Source organism: Brassica oleracea, chromosome C8, assembly GCF_000695525.1.
Source record: "Brassica oleracea var. oleracea cultivar TO1000 chromosome C8, BOL, whole genome shotgun sequence".
NCBI classification, from domain to species: Eukaryota; Viridiplantae; Streptophyta; class Magnoliopsida; order Brassicales; family Brassicaceae; genus Brassica; species Brassica oleracea.
In genome coordinates, this window is record NC_027755.1 from 29,170,047 (window position 1) to 29,182,452 (window position 12,406).

Below are 12,406 nucleotides of genomic sequence, written 5' to 3' on the forward strand. Positions count from 1 at the left end.
ATTTTGCGATTTTGGGAGGAAAACTTTTGATTTTGATGCTCAACAAATTGGAGGAAAGAATCATATGATATCTTAATTTTTCTAGTTTTATCTTTAAAATTTAAGAACAAAAATAAATGAAATATTTTTGTCAATTAAATGAGTTAACCCTGGTACCAGCCCTAACCCTTGATTATAATAGGGTCAAAATAGGGTTGGGTTAAAATAGGGCTGGGCTTATAATAAACAAAAGAGGGCTGAGCCCTAACCCTGTAGTTAACATCCCTACCGACGATACACTTCTTTTGTTCATCCCATTGCCCGCATATCCATTCACATTTTTTCTCCAGATGCTTGATCTTTTCCTCGTAACCATTAACAATCATTGTCTCTCTCCCTGTTTCTTTTCCGAGCTTTTTTATTACTTTTGTCAGAATCTGTTGAAAAAACAAAGATCATTTAGCTGATTAGTATTTAAATTCTAAAGAAAGTAGTAGTAATTTAAAAAAAAAAATACAAGTCGTAAGAAATAAATGGGGAAAGGGTCCGATTTTGATTACTTTTATAGAAGTTTTTAAACTGTCCTGACTTGTTTGGTTGTCAACAAGTTCACCACTGGCAGTACCTTTGTTCCTCAACTTCTTTGTGTCTTTAAGGCTCCTCAGCAGATCATGTATTCCTTTGCTGCTGCTACCTTTTGGAACTATACTTTGAGTGTAGCTGAACTGAATGATTTGTAAGATTTCAAAGTAAGTATAAATGCCAATCTTGTGATATGAACGAAGAATATTAAAAAAAAAAAAAAAGGTTGTGCACCTCCCAGTTTCTTTGTTTGAAATAAATTCTTTTATGACTCATGTCATTATTTTCCCGGGGTTGTTGTTTCTGCTGCTGCTGTTGTGTTTCACCTACCTGGTGTAGTATCCTGTTTTCTTGGGGCAAGCTAACCATGCAACATCAAGAATTGCTTGCACTATAGTGCACCCAAAGACATGACAGATATATAATACTATTTCCATAGTTAACAGAAAAATTATCGTTTGATCATGTAAGGATAGAGGCTGATTCTTCTCTTTTTATTTATCTCAAGTACTATTGTTTATACATTAATGAGAAAACAAAAATGATATTATTGGTTATAAGGACTTACGTAATCAGGCTTGTCTGTTCTTTTCTGCGTTTCTTCTGCTTTATTCAGTTTTTCAAGATCATTCTGCAGTTTCTCTCGCAGATTCTTGAAGTATATGATACAGTTTCCAGCTTGGCCACTGTGATAATTAGAATGTCTTCTTTTAATGTAGGAGCTATACCTGTTTGACTGTCCAAAAAATTCATTATCTTGTTGTATAACTAGTGTTTCAGAAAAAGAAAAGAATGTTGTATAACTAATCTTTTTAGCTTAGTAAAAACATTACAAGTAATCATAATTTCGTTATATTTTTAGATGCTTACTCGGGTTTCTAGGTAACTCTTGTAGGTGTGTTGATAATCCCTCTCCAGCTTTTTCAGTCGCTTCTCGGCTTCGGAAACTGACATATGGACAACTGAGTCTGCGCAGGGTGACACCTTGTCGCGGTAATGTTCCCCTAAACCATCTTCGTTGTCGTTGCCTCCACCTCTAGTGCCAATAGAGTTAGATATATTGTTGATATCCTTGAGCAGAATAGAGGCTTCCATGCCAATGAAGTCAAGAATTTTCAAATTTTCTCTTAGTATATTTTTGTTGAAAGCATTGCTCTCTCTCTCTCTCTCTCTCTCTCTCTCTCTCTCTCTCTCTCTCTCTCTCTCTCTCTCTGTTCTTATATGAAGAGAAAATCATATAGTTTGAATGAAGCAACCTATCACAATTGATTTATCCAAACTCGTGCACCCCACGCCAAGGAAGTCAATGGCTCCTCCCTGAAGAAACCTTCTACATATTCTTTTGTTTAATAATATTTTTAGGCATCTTTCTCTGCTCCCTAGCGGTAAGATGATGTCCTTCTAAAAAGATTTGGGCATAGAATACAAAGAAATATTTGGCATACTATTGAATTTCAATGCGATGATGAAAGGAGAAGAAGTCATAGGTTGACCAAAGCCACACCACTGAAGAGCTATGTTTGGTCAACATGGTTTTTAATATAAGTCTCAAAGTTACAATTTATGGTTGTATCAGATACAACAAATAAATTAATTTGACTGTCTTAAGTTTATTTGATAGTATGGTTAATTGTTTGTAAGAACCAAGAACCCCTTGGGGTGGTTGGTAACATTGCATTGACAGCGGTGATTGTTCTGGAGTGACATTGTATTCACAGTTATCAAGATTCCTTTCAAAGATCAAGTTGGGAGATGAACTGAATATATTTGTAAAAATGAATCAATTGAACTAAAAGGTGGTATGTGGACTTTAATGATTATATGAAAGAGAGAAAAGTCAGCATGAGCAAAGCAGAATCAAATATTGCATCCTAATCCCAGAGGTGTTTTAAGTGTACTCTGGTGATATATATGGTTGGCTGTTAAGTTAGAATCTCTCTGTTCAGAGCCGATGAGGGGAAGATGCAATGAAAAAAATGTTAGAATTTATTCGAGAATGATTTGGCTGCTTATATCTGGTAAAGAATGCATGTATGCCTCCCCTTTGTGAAGTAGTTTTATGCCTCGGCCTGAAATTTTTATTCAAGTCGAGTATATATTTCTTTTCTGCATCTTGTTTCTCACCTATGCACTCATATTTTTCTCGTAGACGGCTCATCTTTTCTCTGTATCCTTTTTCAGTTTCTCTTCTGTCTTCCAAAATGCTCTCTGTTCTAAGAGCTTGGCACAAGAAAATATGATACTGCAGCTGAAAGCAGAAAACAAAGAGCAGTACGATGATGACCTAAGTCAAGAAACCATTGATTTCAAGAGAATTAACGAGGAAAAGTCTCTTATAGCTTATTATTGTCATAAATGAGCTTTTGGATATTAATGTGCATAAAAAAACATACGTTAACCACTGTGAAAAATCAGATATCAGTACTTATAATACAAAATAGTAAATTATATACAGATGTTTAAACTCTTTTCTTCTCCATCTGTTTCGAACCATGTATGCTCTTCTTTAAATCTTCAATTATGGTTTCAGATTCGACTATAGATCTGAAATCTTGCGGCAAACCCAGAAACAATCTTGATTTTATCAACAATTTCTTCCTTAACTTCAGAGAACCCGAGATTCGAAACCATTTTCCCTGTCAATATGGCTGGATAGCTGTCATGTTCTTGAGTACATCAATCACATGCTGATGGACGAAGGAGATTTTGTGGAGACCAAGATCTCCGGTTTTGAATGGAGAATTATTATTGAAATAAGCTTTAGCCGAGTGGTCTTTGTAGTAGGCTGAGGACACATTCTTGCCAGAGTTCAATCCCATAAGTTGCAAAAAAACGACGTTGTTTTGGCTTCGACATATTTAACGATCGACTAACGTTTGGTCAGTCAAAGTAGGTTTTTGTGTTACGTTGTAAAGTTCAGGTATACAATTCAAATTAATATATAGTTTAGATACAATTTCACACTTATTTTTTGATTTGGGTATGAAAAAACACAACCAAAATTGTTGGGGTTGAAATACACATTTCCCCCCTAGATGTCTATGTCTAACTGATTCTGTAAGCAAATAAAAAAAATTATTAACCGGTTAAATTTTTACCATGAATCAATTTTATTCAAACTTCTAAAATTATTTTGGTTAACATGTAAAATAAATGTTGCTGAATTATTATGGTAAATATAATTAATGAAATAATTAGGAATAATAGAAAAAATGAAAGATCAGAATGATTATATATATATATATATATATATATATATATATATATATCGAAATTGTTTGTGATAGTTGTCAGATCTTTTCCTTGAACTTAATGATTCATTTTCTTCCGGGTTGTTGTGAGGCCATACTGTCCTCTTCATCTCCGCGAGAAGGTATGAAGTCTGTTAAACATGTGAAATTGATATAATACATCTTGACTCAAAGTTGTGAACCTTATTTATTGTTGTTGATTTCAGTGAATATAGTTTTAAATCGTGAAACTGAATGACTGAATGAACCTTGTTGTTATGAATATGATTTGTTTATTTCCATGAACATAGTTTTGAATCCTGAAACTAAATGATTGAAATAAACCTTGTTTGTTGTGAATATGATTGTTGATTTCAGTTTTGAATATAATTGTTGATTTCAGTGAACACAATTTTGAATCGTGAAACTGAATGATTAAATTCATTGAATGTAGGTCATGGTGTTAGATGGATCACCCGTTCAAGCTTCAAGCGGTCCTCCAATTACATGATCCGCAATATGTCATCATGTGTTCAGGTATACCGATGAGAAGTATAAATCAAAATTGTATGTGATAGTTACCAATCTTTTTATTAAACCGAAATATGTTATATTCATTTCAGCAGGTTGTTGTGAGGTTTTATCTTCCTTCAAGTATAAAACTTGTAAAACATGTGAAATTGATATAATATAACTTTGTGAACCTTGTTTGTCATGAGTATGATTGTTGATTTTAGTGAACAAGTTTTGAACCTTTGAAAATGAATGAAACTGAATAATCCATTTCAGCTTATGAGAACATATTATTACAAAATCTATATTTGAAAAGAAAAAGATATTTAATTGAAATCAATAAATATTGAAATCGTATCAAAAGATTGCAATTCTAGCTTGGTCTTAAATTAACAGTAGTATGTTTAAAACCGAAGAACTCGAGTTTTGAACCCAACGAAACCAGAGATTTTGACCTTTTAATATGTCGGTTCGGTTCGGTTCAGTATTTTTCTTACAATTGAAATTTTGTGCTATAGTGGTTAAGGATTGTTTTATGTGAATTTGGGCCGAAGGGTTACGAAAACCCAATCTCTTCGATTTTACATATAAATGTGATTCTTCTTCTTCGTCATCTTTGATACCACAAGATCAATCTTCAATTACTCCTGCGCCGCGTTCTCTCTCTCTCTCTCTCTCTCTCTCTCTCTAAAGAAAAAAAAGAAAAAACTCTCGATCGATTTCCTCCACACCGAGTTCCGTTAATTCCCATATTCAATATTTCTGCTTTCGCATCTCTCAGGTTTGTCCCCAAATCTCAGCGAAAATTAATTTAAGATTGGTAGCTCTTAATTTTCTATTTCACAGCTCGTAGAAACCTTAACCTAGATTTTGTATAATCCTATAGAGATTTCGATTTCTAGAGTTATGATATTAGGTAAACGAAACCCAGTAGTAATTGAATCCTTTTCGATCTGGATTAAGTAGAAACCCTAATTTGAGGGCTATGTTCAGAATCAGCTCTAGGTTTTGCAAATTAGCTTGTTAGATAATAATATGATTGATAGATAGATTTGTAACTAAAGCTAAGAAAAATAAAAGTCCAATTTTTTACATGATTTTTTTAATTACTGCAGAGGCTTGAGATGGGTAAGAAGAAGTCAGACGAGAGTGCCCCTCCCACGAAGGGGAAGCCAAGTGGGAAAGATTCATCTAAAGAACCCAAAAAGGAGAAGCTTTCAGTCTCTGCGATGCTTGCAAGCATGGATCAGAAAGAGGATAAACCCAAGAAAGGTTCTTCTTCATCATCCAGAGCCAGGCCTGCTCCTAAGAAGGATTCTCCCTACGGTGACATGGACCTTCCTTCTTCTGACGATGAAGACGAAGGAGATTCTGATGAGGAGCAGAGACAGGCGGAAGCGAGGAGGAAGCTGAAGAGCGAACAGAGGCATCTCGATATCTCCGTGACTGATAAGGAGCAGAAGAAGCGAGAGATGAAAGAGAGAGCGGCTCTTCAGGCTATAGAGCTTGCGAAGAGGGAGGCTTTGAGGGATGACCATGATGCCTTCACTGTTGTTATTGGAAGCAAGACGTCTGTGCTTGAAGGGGAAGACACGGCTGATGCGAATGTCAAGGATATCACGATTGAGTCTTTTTCAGTCTCTGCTAGGGGTAAGGAGCTTTTGAAGAATGCTTCTGTTAAGATATCGCATGGGAAGAGGTATGGACTGGTTGGGCCTAATGGAATGGGGAAGTCTACTTTGTTGAAGCTTTTAGCGTGGAGGAAGATTCCAGTTCCGAAGAATATCGATGTTCTTCTCGTTGAGCAAGAGGTGGTTGGTGATGACAAGAGCGCTTTGCTAGCAGTTGTTTCCGCCAATGAGGAGTTGGTTAAGCTACGGGAAGAAGCTGCAGCTCTTCAGAATTCGTCTTGTGAAGGTGACGATGAAGATGATTCTGGAGAAAAGCTTGCTGAGTTGTATGAGAGGCTACAGATCTTAGGGTCAGATGCGGCTGAATCACAGGCGTCTAAGATTCTCGCTGGGTTGGGTTTCACAAAAGACATGCAAGTGCGTCCGACCAAGTCATTCAGTGGTGGGTGGAGGATGAGAATATCGTTAGCTAGAGCTCTCTTTGTGCAGCCTACTCTTCTGTTGTTAGATGAACCTACAAACCATCTTGACCTGAGAGCTGTTCTCTGGTTAGAGGAGTATCTGTGTCGCTGGAAGAAGACGTTGGTTGTTGTTTCCCACGACCGGGACTTCCTCAACACTGTCTGCACGGATATCATACACTTGCATGACCAGAATCTCCACTTCTACCGTGGTAACTTCGATGGTTTCGAAACCGGATACGAGCAGAGACGCAAGGAGATGAACAAGAAGTTTGAGATTTACGATAAACAGGTGAAAGCAGCTAAGAGATCTGGAAACCGTGCTCAACAGGAGAAGGTCAAGGACAAGGCCAAGTTTACCGCAGCGAAAGAAGCATCCAAGAGCAAGGGAAAAGGTAAGGCGGTGGATGAGGATGGTCCAGCACCTGAAGCTCCGAGAAAGTGGAGAGATTATAGCGTTGAGTTTCATTTTCCAGAACCCACCGAGCTCACTCCTCCTCTTCTGCAGTTGATTGAGGTTAGCTTCTGCTACCCGAATAGACCAGACTTCAGGCTCTCGGATGTTGATGTTGGTATCGATATGGGTACAAGGGTTGCTATAGTTGGGCCTAATGGAGCTGGAAAGTCCACTCTTTTGAACCTTCTCGCTGGAGATTTAGTTCCGAGCGAAGGTGAAGTGAGGAGAAGCCAGAAGCTGAGGATTGGGAGATATTCTCAGCACTTTGTTGACCTGTTAACAATGGGGGAAACACCGGTTCAGTATCTTCTCCGCCTTCATCCTGACCAAGAGGGATTCAGCAAACAAGAAGCGGTGCGTGCTAAGCTAGGAAAGTTTGGGCTACCAAGTCACAACCACTTGACTCCGATTGCGAAACTGTCTGGTGGACAAAAAGCTAGAGTTGTGTTCACTTCGATCTCCATGTCGAAGCCACACATTTTGCTTCTCGACGAGCCTACGAATCACTTAGACATGCAGAGCATAGATGCGTTGGCTGATGCGCTAGAGGAGTTCAGTGGAGGAGTTGTGCTGGTGAGTCACGACTCTAGACTCATATCACGTGTCTGTGAGGATGATGAGAAGAGTCAGATTTGGGTTGTGGAAGACGGAACTGTGTCTTTCTTCGATGGCACGTTTGAAGAGTACAAGGAAGATCTCCAAAGAGAGATCAGAGCAGAGGTTGATGAGTGATGATGGTCTTGTTTGTGTTGTTTGCTTCTAAAGGTAAAACTGAAAAGCTCCTTTTATATTCATAGACTTGGAAAGTTTTGGACTACAGTTTATTTTTAGACATTGTGTGTGTTTTTCTATCATATATACGCTAATGGCATGCAACCATATACGTTTTCCCCATGTTACATAGCCGAGTGTAGTATTATGTTTTTTGGGGGAAGCAAGGAGAAGATGTCTTTCGTTTTTAATTTCATGAGTGTGTTTTCATTGAGCATAATAAACAACAAGAGTTCCCTTAGTTTTGTTGTCTAAAAGTTAATATCTTCTCTTAATAGCCTCTATTCGTTCATTGTTCACACTTCACAGTCATTGTTCTCTACAGAAATCAATAAGCGTAATCTGTTAAGTGTTTGAGTTTGTCTGTTGTTGATGGTGGGAAACTAGATGGTCAGAGTCAACTAGATTAAAATGTACCAAGATTTTATTCATACGTTTTGAAGTAAAAATAGATGGTCTTCGTAATTTAACAATTTTAAAATGTGTAGTCTCATTAGTAATTCAAGTTGTAACCTGAAGATATCATCAAAGCTGATTAACATATTGGTATGATATCCAATTTGGATTTATATGTATTGGAGTCAAATATATTGGTCCTTCTAACAACTTATTCATCATGAAGCAACATCACAGAGTTTTATCTACATGAATCTTTTAAAACTTACTCTTACCATACTGAATTACAGAATCTAACATTCTTAATATATATATAAGTAGTTACATAACTCCATCTTTCTTCAAGATATAATTTTCAATACAAAATGCACATGCAGATGAGAGAGTGAAGACTAAAAGCCAACAAAAACATATATTCCGTACCGTTGCTGCTGATTATATCATGTGTTCATCATGGTTTCTGCTTCTTGGTAGCTATTTAACATTGGAATTTTTTGGATAATTTTAAATTATAAAGCGCATTAGAAAGTTTGCTAAGAAATAGAGGGTATAATAGCAAACTGTGAAAACCTTCTACAAAAAAAAAAAAAAAAAAGGCTCCAACCAAAAAGTTTAACCGCCATGTCAAAAAATTTCCCTCCCAGAAACTTTAAAATATTTTAAAAACTCCCACCAAACTTCCAATTTTAAAACTCTCATCCCATTCACTTCTACCAGATTTCGTTTATTACTCTCTCTCCATCTCATCGTCTCTCAGGTACTCTTTATCTCTCTCATCGACCAAACTCTTGAGATCTCTTGCTCTTCGGTGTAGTCTTCTTAAATATTTTCGAACTCTATAGATCTGGCACATCATCTTGTTTTGGTTTTAGATCTAGAAGTGAGCAGTATCAATTGCGAGCGAACATGGCAGGCAAGGGAGGTAAAGGTCTCATCGCTACAAAGACGATGGCTGGTAACAAGGACAAAGACAAGGACAAGAAGAAACCCATCACTCGATCTGCTCGTGCTGGTATCCAGGTTGACTTTTTATTGATGGGTCAACTGTAAAAGGACTTGTGATTCTAAAGTCAGAAGCTTTTTTCTCATTTGCTCTCTCATCTTATGTGACTTCCTTTTATGTATGTTATGTATAGATCGGTCTTGTAATGTATGAAACCTTTTCTCTTTTTTTTTTTATTGTTTAAGTTTCCGGTGGGTCGTATCCATAGGCAACTCAAGACGAGAGTTTCAGCGCACGGAAGGGTCGGTGCCACTGCTGCTGTTTACACGGCTTCGATCCTGGAGTACCTGACCGCGGAGGTTCTTGAGTTGGCTGGAAACGCGAGCAAAGATCTGAAAGTGAAGAGGATCACTCCAAGGCATTTGCAGCTGGCTATCAGAGGAGATGAGGAGCTTGACACCCTCATCAAAGGGACTATTGCTGGAGGAGGTGTGATTCCTCACATCCACAAGTCTCTCATCAACAAGGCCATCAAGGAGTGAGGTTGTGTGGTCTGCTAGTTAGTAGCTTATGGTGTTAATGTTTGTGTTTGTTTAGTCTTGGACCGCTTTTCTTTCTCCTAGTTTCTCTGTCAATGTGTTGCGCTCTTTTGAACATCATCAGGTGTACGTACATTAGTGTAATCTGAACTCTTAGGCTTCTCGTTTGAGCAAATGTTGTCTTTGCTGCTAAGCGACCGATGAGATAACCCAATTTGAGAATTGATTGTTAGTCTAGGCGCTTTGATTTAAGATACAACATATAAACCAACCACAATCCATCAAAACTATAAGTAATAAAGATGTTATAGGCCCATATAAAATTGCTGGTTCAGCTTCAAGATCTATGTAGTGTGTATCAGATACCTTCGTCATTGTCTAATTACTGTATAGAGGGAGACAGCAACCTCTTACACAAGCTTACGTTTTCACATTTACATAATGTATCTCAATTCAGAATGGTGGACGATTAAAAGGTGTACTTCTATGTTAAACATTCTGTTAACTAATGAAAACCTTTTTTAAAAAAACGTGTATACAACTATACATACATTTAACGTTGGTGTCAATGATTTTTCGGAGTCAAATTGAAGATTTGATGTTAATATTCTAGTTTTTGGAGATCATGAAGATTGGCCCACATCCGGGGCGGCCCTGACGGGAGCCAGATCAAACGATCGCCTAGGGGCCCCTTTTTTTAAAACAAATTCAACAAAAAATTATTAACAAATGGGCTTCCAATTTTTTAATTTATTATAATTGGATCTCCAATTTTTTTATCTCTTTACAAATATATTTTTTTCACCTAAAGTCCCCAAAATATAAGGACCGCCTCTGCCCACATCGATATTGTGGAAACATGAATATCAAGAAATATTTGGAAAACTCAAATGATCAGAAAGATATGGAAAAGATCCACAGGAATATATCTAATATTAAATATGTATCTATTATTTATTATTTTCATGTTTAGGAAACGAGATTATATTAATCACTATATATATATATGCACATTGTAACATTTGTCATGTATCAGAGCTTTCATTCCCAATCTTGATAGAATCAATTCATTTTATTATTTTTGTTGACCTTATCTGGGTTACTGTTTGACCATGTTACATGAGTGTACTTCGTTTTTCCATTAGTAAAGGTGATCAATTGATTTCACCGATTTTTATATAAGTGTGAGTCTGAACTTGTGATCAAACTATTTATAGGCTATGTTCAAAAATATAATAATTGTATATTTAACGAATTAATGATGTAGATTTAAAAGTTAATAACTCCATTTATATATGTCTAATAGTTTTTTTTTTTGAAACAGGCCTTAAATTTATAAACATATCTAAAGTTTTAAAGTTTTAGATCCTAATATATATATTTTTAAAATTAATTTTACTTTTAAATTCGGATCATTTTTTAATTCTAAATTTTAATATTATATAGGTTATGGCATATACTCATACAGTTTTACAAAATATAAGAAATACTTTTAAAAGCAAGTAGAGCAAAACACACGAACTTGCGTCATAAAAGATGAAAAGACAAAAGATGAAAAGGTTTAGTATCCATGGTTAACACAATTGACTTTGCCAAGCCGACCATGTCCGCCACGTCTACCACGTGGATCATGTTTGTGGGAAAGTATTAAAAGTAAATAACACTAAGATGTTTGTGGGAAATTATATTACTTTTATAAATAATGTTACAGTACACATACGTTCACATAAAACTCATATAACCAATTTTTTTTTTTTTTTGTAACTGGCATTACATTTAACCAAATTTTCTAAATTAATATGAAAATATATGATAAATCAATATTATTTTCAACTAAAACATGCTTCTAAATCTTTCCAAACTATTCTTGATCTTATGCATTTTTTTGTTTATTAATGTCGTCGATTAATTTTGATCTCCCAACAATTAAACTTTATATAATGCTTGAATTTAGGTATACAATCCATATACAAAACTCATGTTACGTAGATTACACAGTTATCCCTTGCTAGCATGTCAAGAGTTAGCAATTCATATATAATCGCAATTTACAAAAGACAACGAATAGACCACAAGCAATCTTTGCAGGTATCAGAATAATAGAAAATACATGAAATTAAACCACATGAAGGTATTGTACCCATATTATTAATCGTCATTCACAAGGAAATTGAAACTGATTGCGTACATATTGTATCAAGAAAAGAAAAAACAAATAAAACTTATTTAAGAATCACATTACTGGTTTTCAGTAATATGAAGGTGGTGATGAAAAATTGTACTTTACATTAAGAAAAATAAGGTGACAGTAGTGGGGAACGGTACAGGGGTAGAGGAAACTTGTAATCCACCTTCGGGGGATAGTAAGTAGTATGATGGTGGTGAAGAGCCGTAAACATATAGTGCTAGAGAAGACGTATACTTAATCTTTGTTGATGGGAAGGAATATGGTGGTGTTGGTGAGAAACTGTAGATATATAGTATTGGAGGAGATTTGTAGTCTATCTTTCGTGATGGAAAATAGTACGGAGGTAGTAGAAAATTGTGGATATAACAGTAGCGGAGGAGTGTTGTATTCTACCTTCGGAGATGGTGAATATGATGGGAGTGGTGGCAAGCTATATGTATATGGTTCATAGGCAGCAACCAGTGTCGCCATGATGGTAACGCTTAGAGCGTAAATGAGATGGGCTGAAGGCATGCTAGAGGAAGATCTCATATTTGTGATTTATTTTTCTCTACCAACGTTGGTTAATTTTTTTTGTTTTGGTTTTGTGTTGTTAGGGAGCACATGGGTTTATATAGCAATTTTTTTCTCTAAATCCAGCTCTACAATATCTTTTTCCCTGCTTTTGACTCCATCACTACAAGAAAACAGCGGTATTCTGACGGACATTCCGACGG

General features: G+C 36.1%; 2 protein-coding genes and 1 pseudogene across 2 annotated transcripts; 2 read left to right on the forward strand and 1 right to left on the reverse strand.

The window, feature by feature from the left end:
* Positions 1–1,703, reverse strand: part of LOC106310689 — a 3,079-nt pseudogene extending 1,376 nt beyond the window's left edge.
* A 3,219-nt stretch (positions 1,704–4,922) lies between these two features.
* On the forward strand, positions 4,923–7,815 carry LOC106311692 (ABC transporter F family member 4). The gene is made up of 2 exons (XM_013748948.1): positions 4,923–5,085; positions 5,420–7,815. The coding sequence occupies exon 2, from the start codon at positions 5,429–5,431 to the stop codon at positions 7,583–7,585; it is 2,157 nt and encodes a 718-aa protein (XP_013604402.1). The 5' UTR covers positions 4,923–5,085; positions 5,420–5,428; the 3' UTR covers positions 7,586–7,815.
* An 888-nt stretch (positions 7,816–8,703) lies between these two features.
* LOC106311693 (histone H2A variant 1-like) lies at positions 8,704–9,695 on the forward strand. Its single transcript, XM_013748949.1, has 3 exons — positions 8,704–8,777; positions 8,893–9,040; positions 9,209–9,695. The coding sequence occupies exons 2-3, from the start codon at positions 8,927–8,929 to the stop codon at positions 9,503–9,505; spliced, it is 411 nt and encodes a 136-aa protein (XP_013604403.1). The 5' UTR covers positions 8,704–8,777; positions 8,893–8,926; the 3' UTR covers positions 9,506–9,695.
* The last annotated feature ends 2,711 nt before the right edge of the window (positions 9,696–12,406 follow it).

Excerpts from the sequence above, each read along its gene's own strand:
- LOC106311692 (XM_013748948.1), top strand. The coding sequence starts at position 5,429 with ATGGGTAAGAAGAAGTCAGACGAGAGTGCCCCTCCCACGAAGGGGAAG.
- LOC106311693 (XM_013748949.1), top strand. The coding sequence starts at position 8,927 with ATGGCAGGCAAGGGAGGTAAAGGTCTCATCGCTACAAAGACGATGGCT. Across the intron at positions 9,041-9,208 it reads CTGCTCGTGCTGGTATCCAG|TTTCCGGTGGGTCGTATCCA; the intron begins GTTGACTTTTTA and ends TTATTGTTTAAG.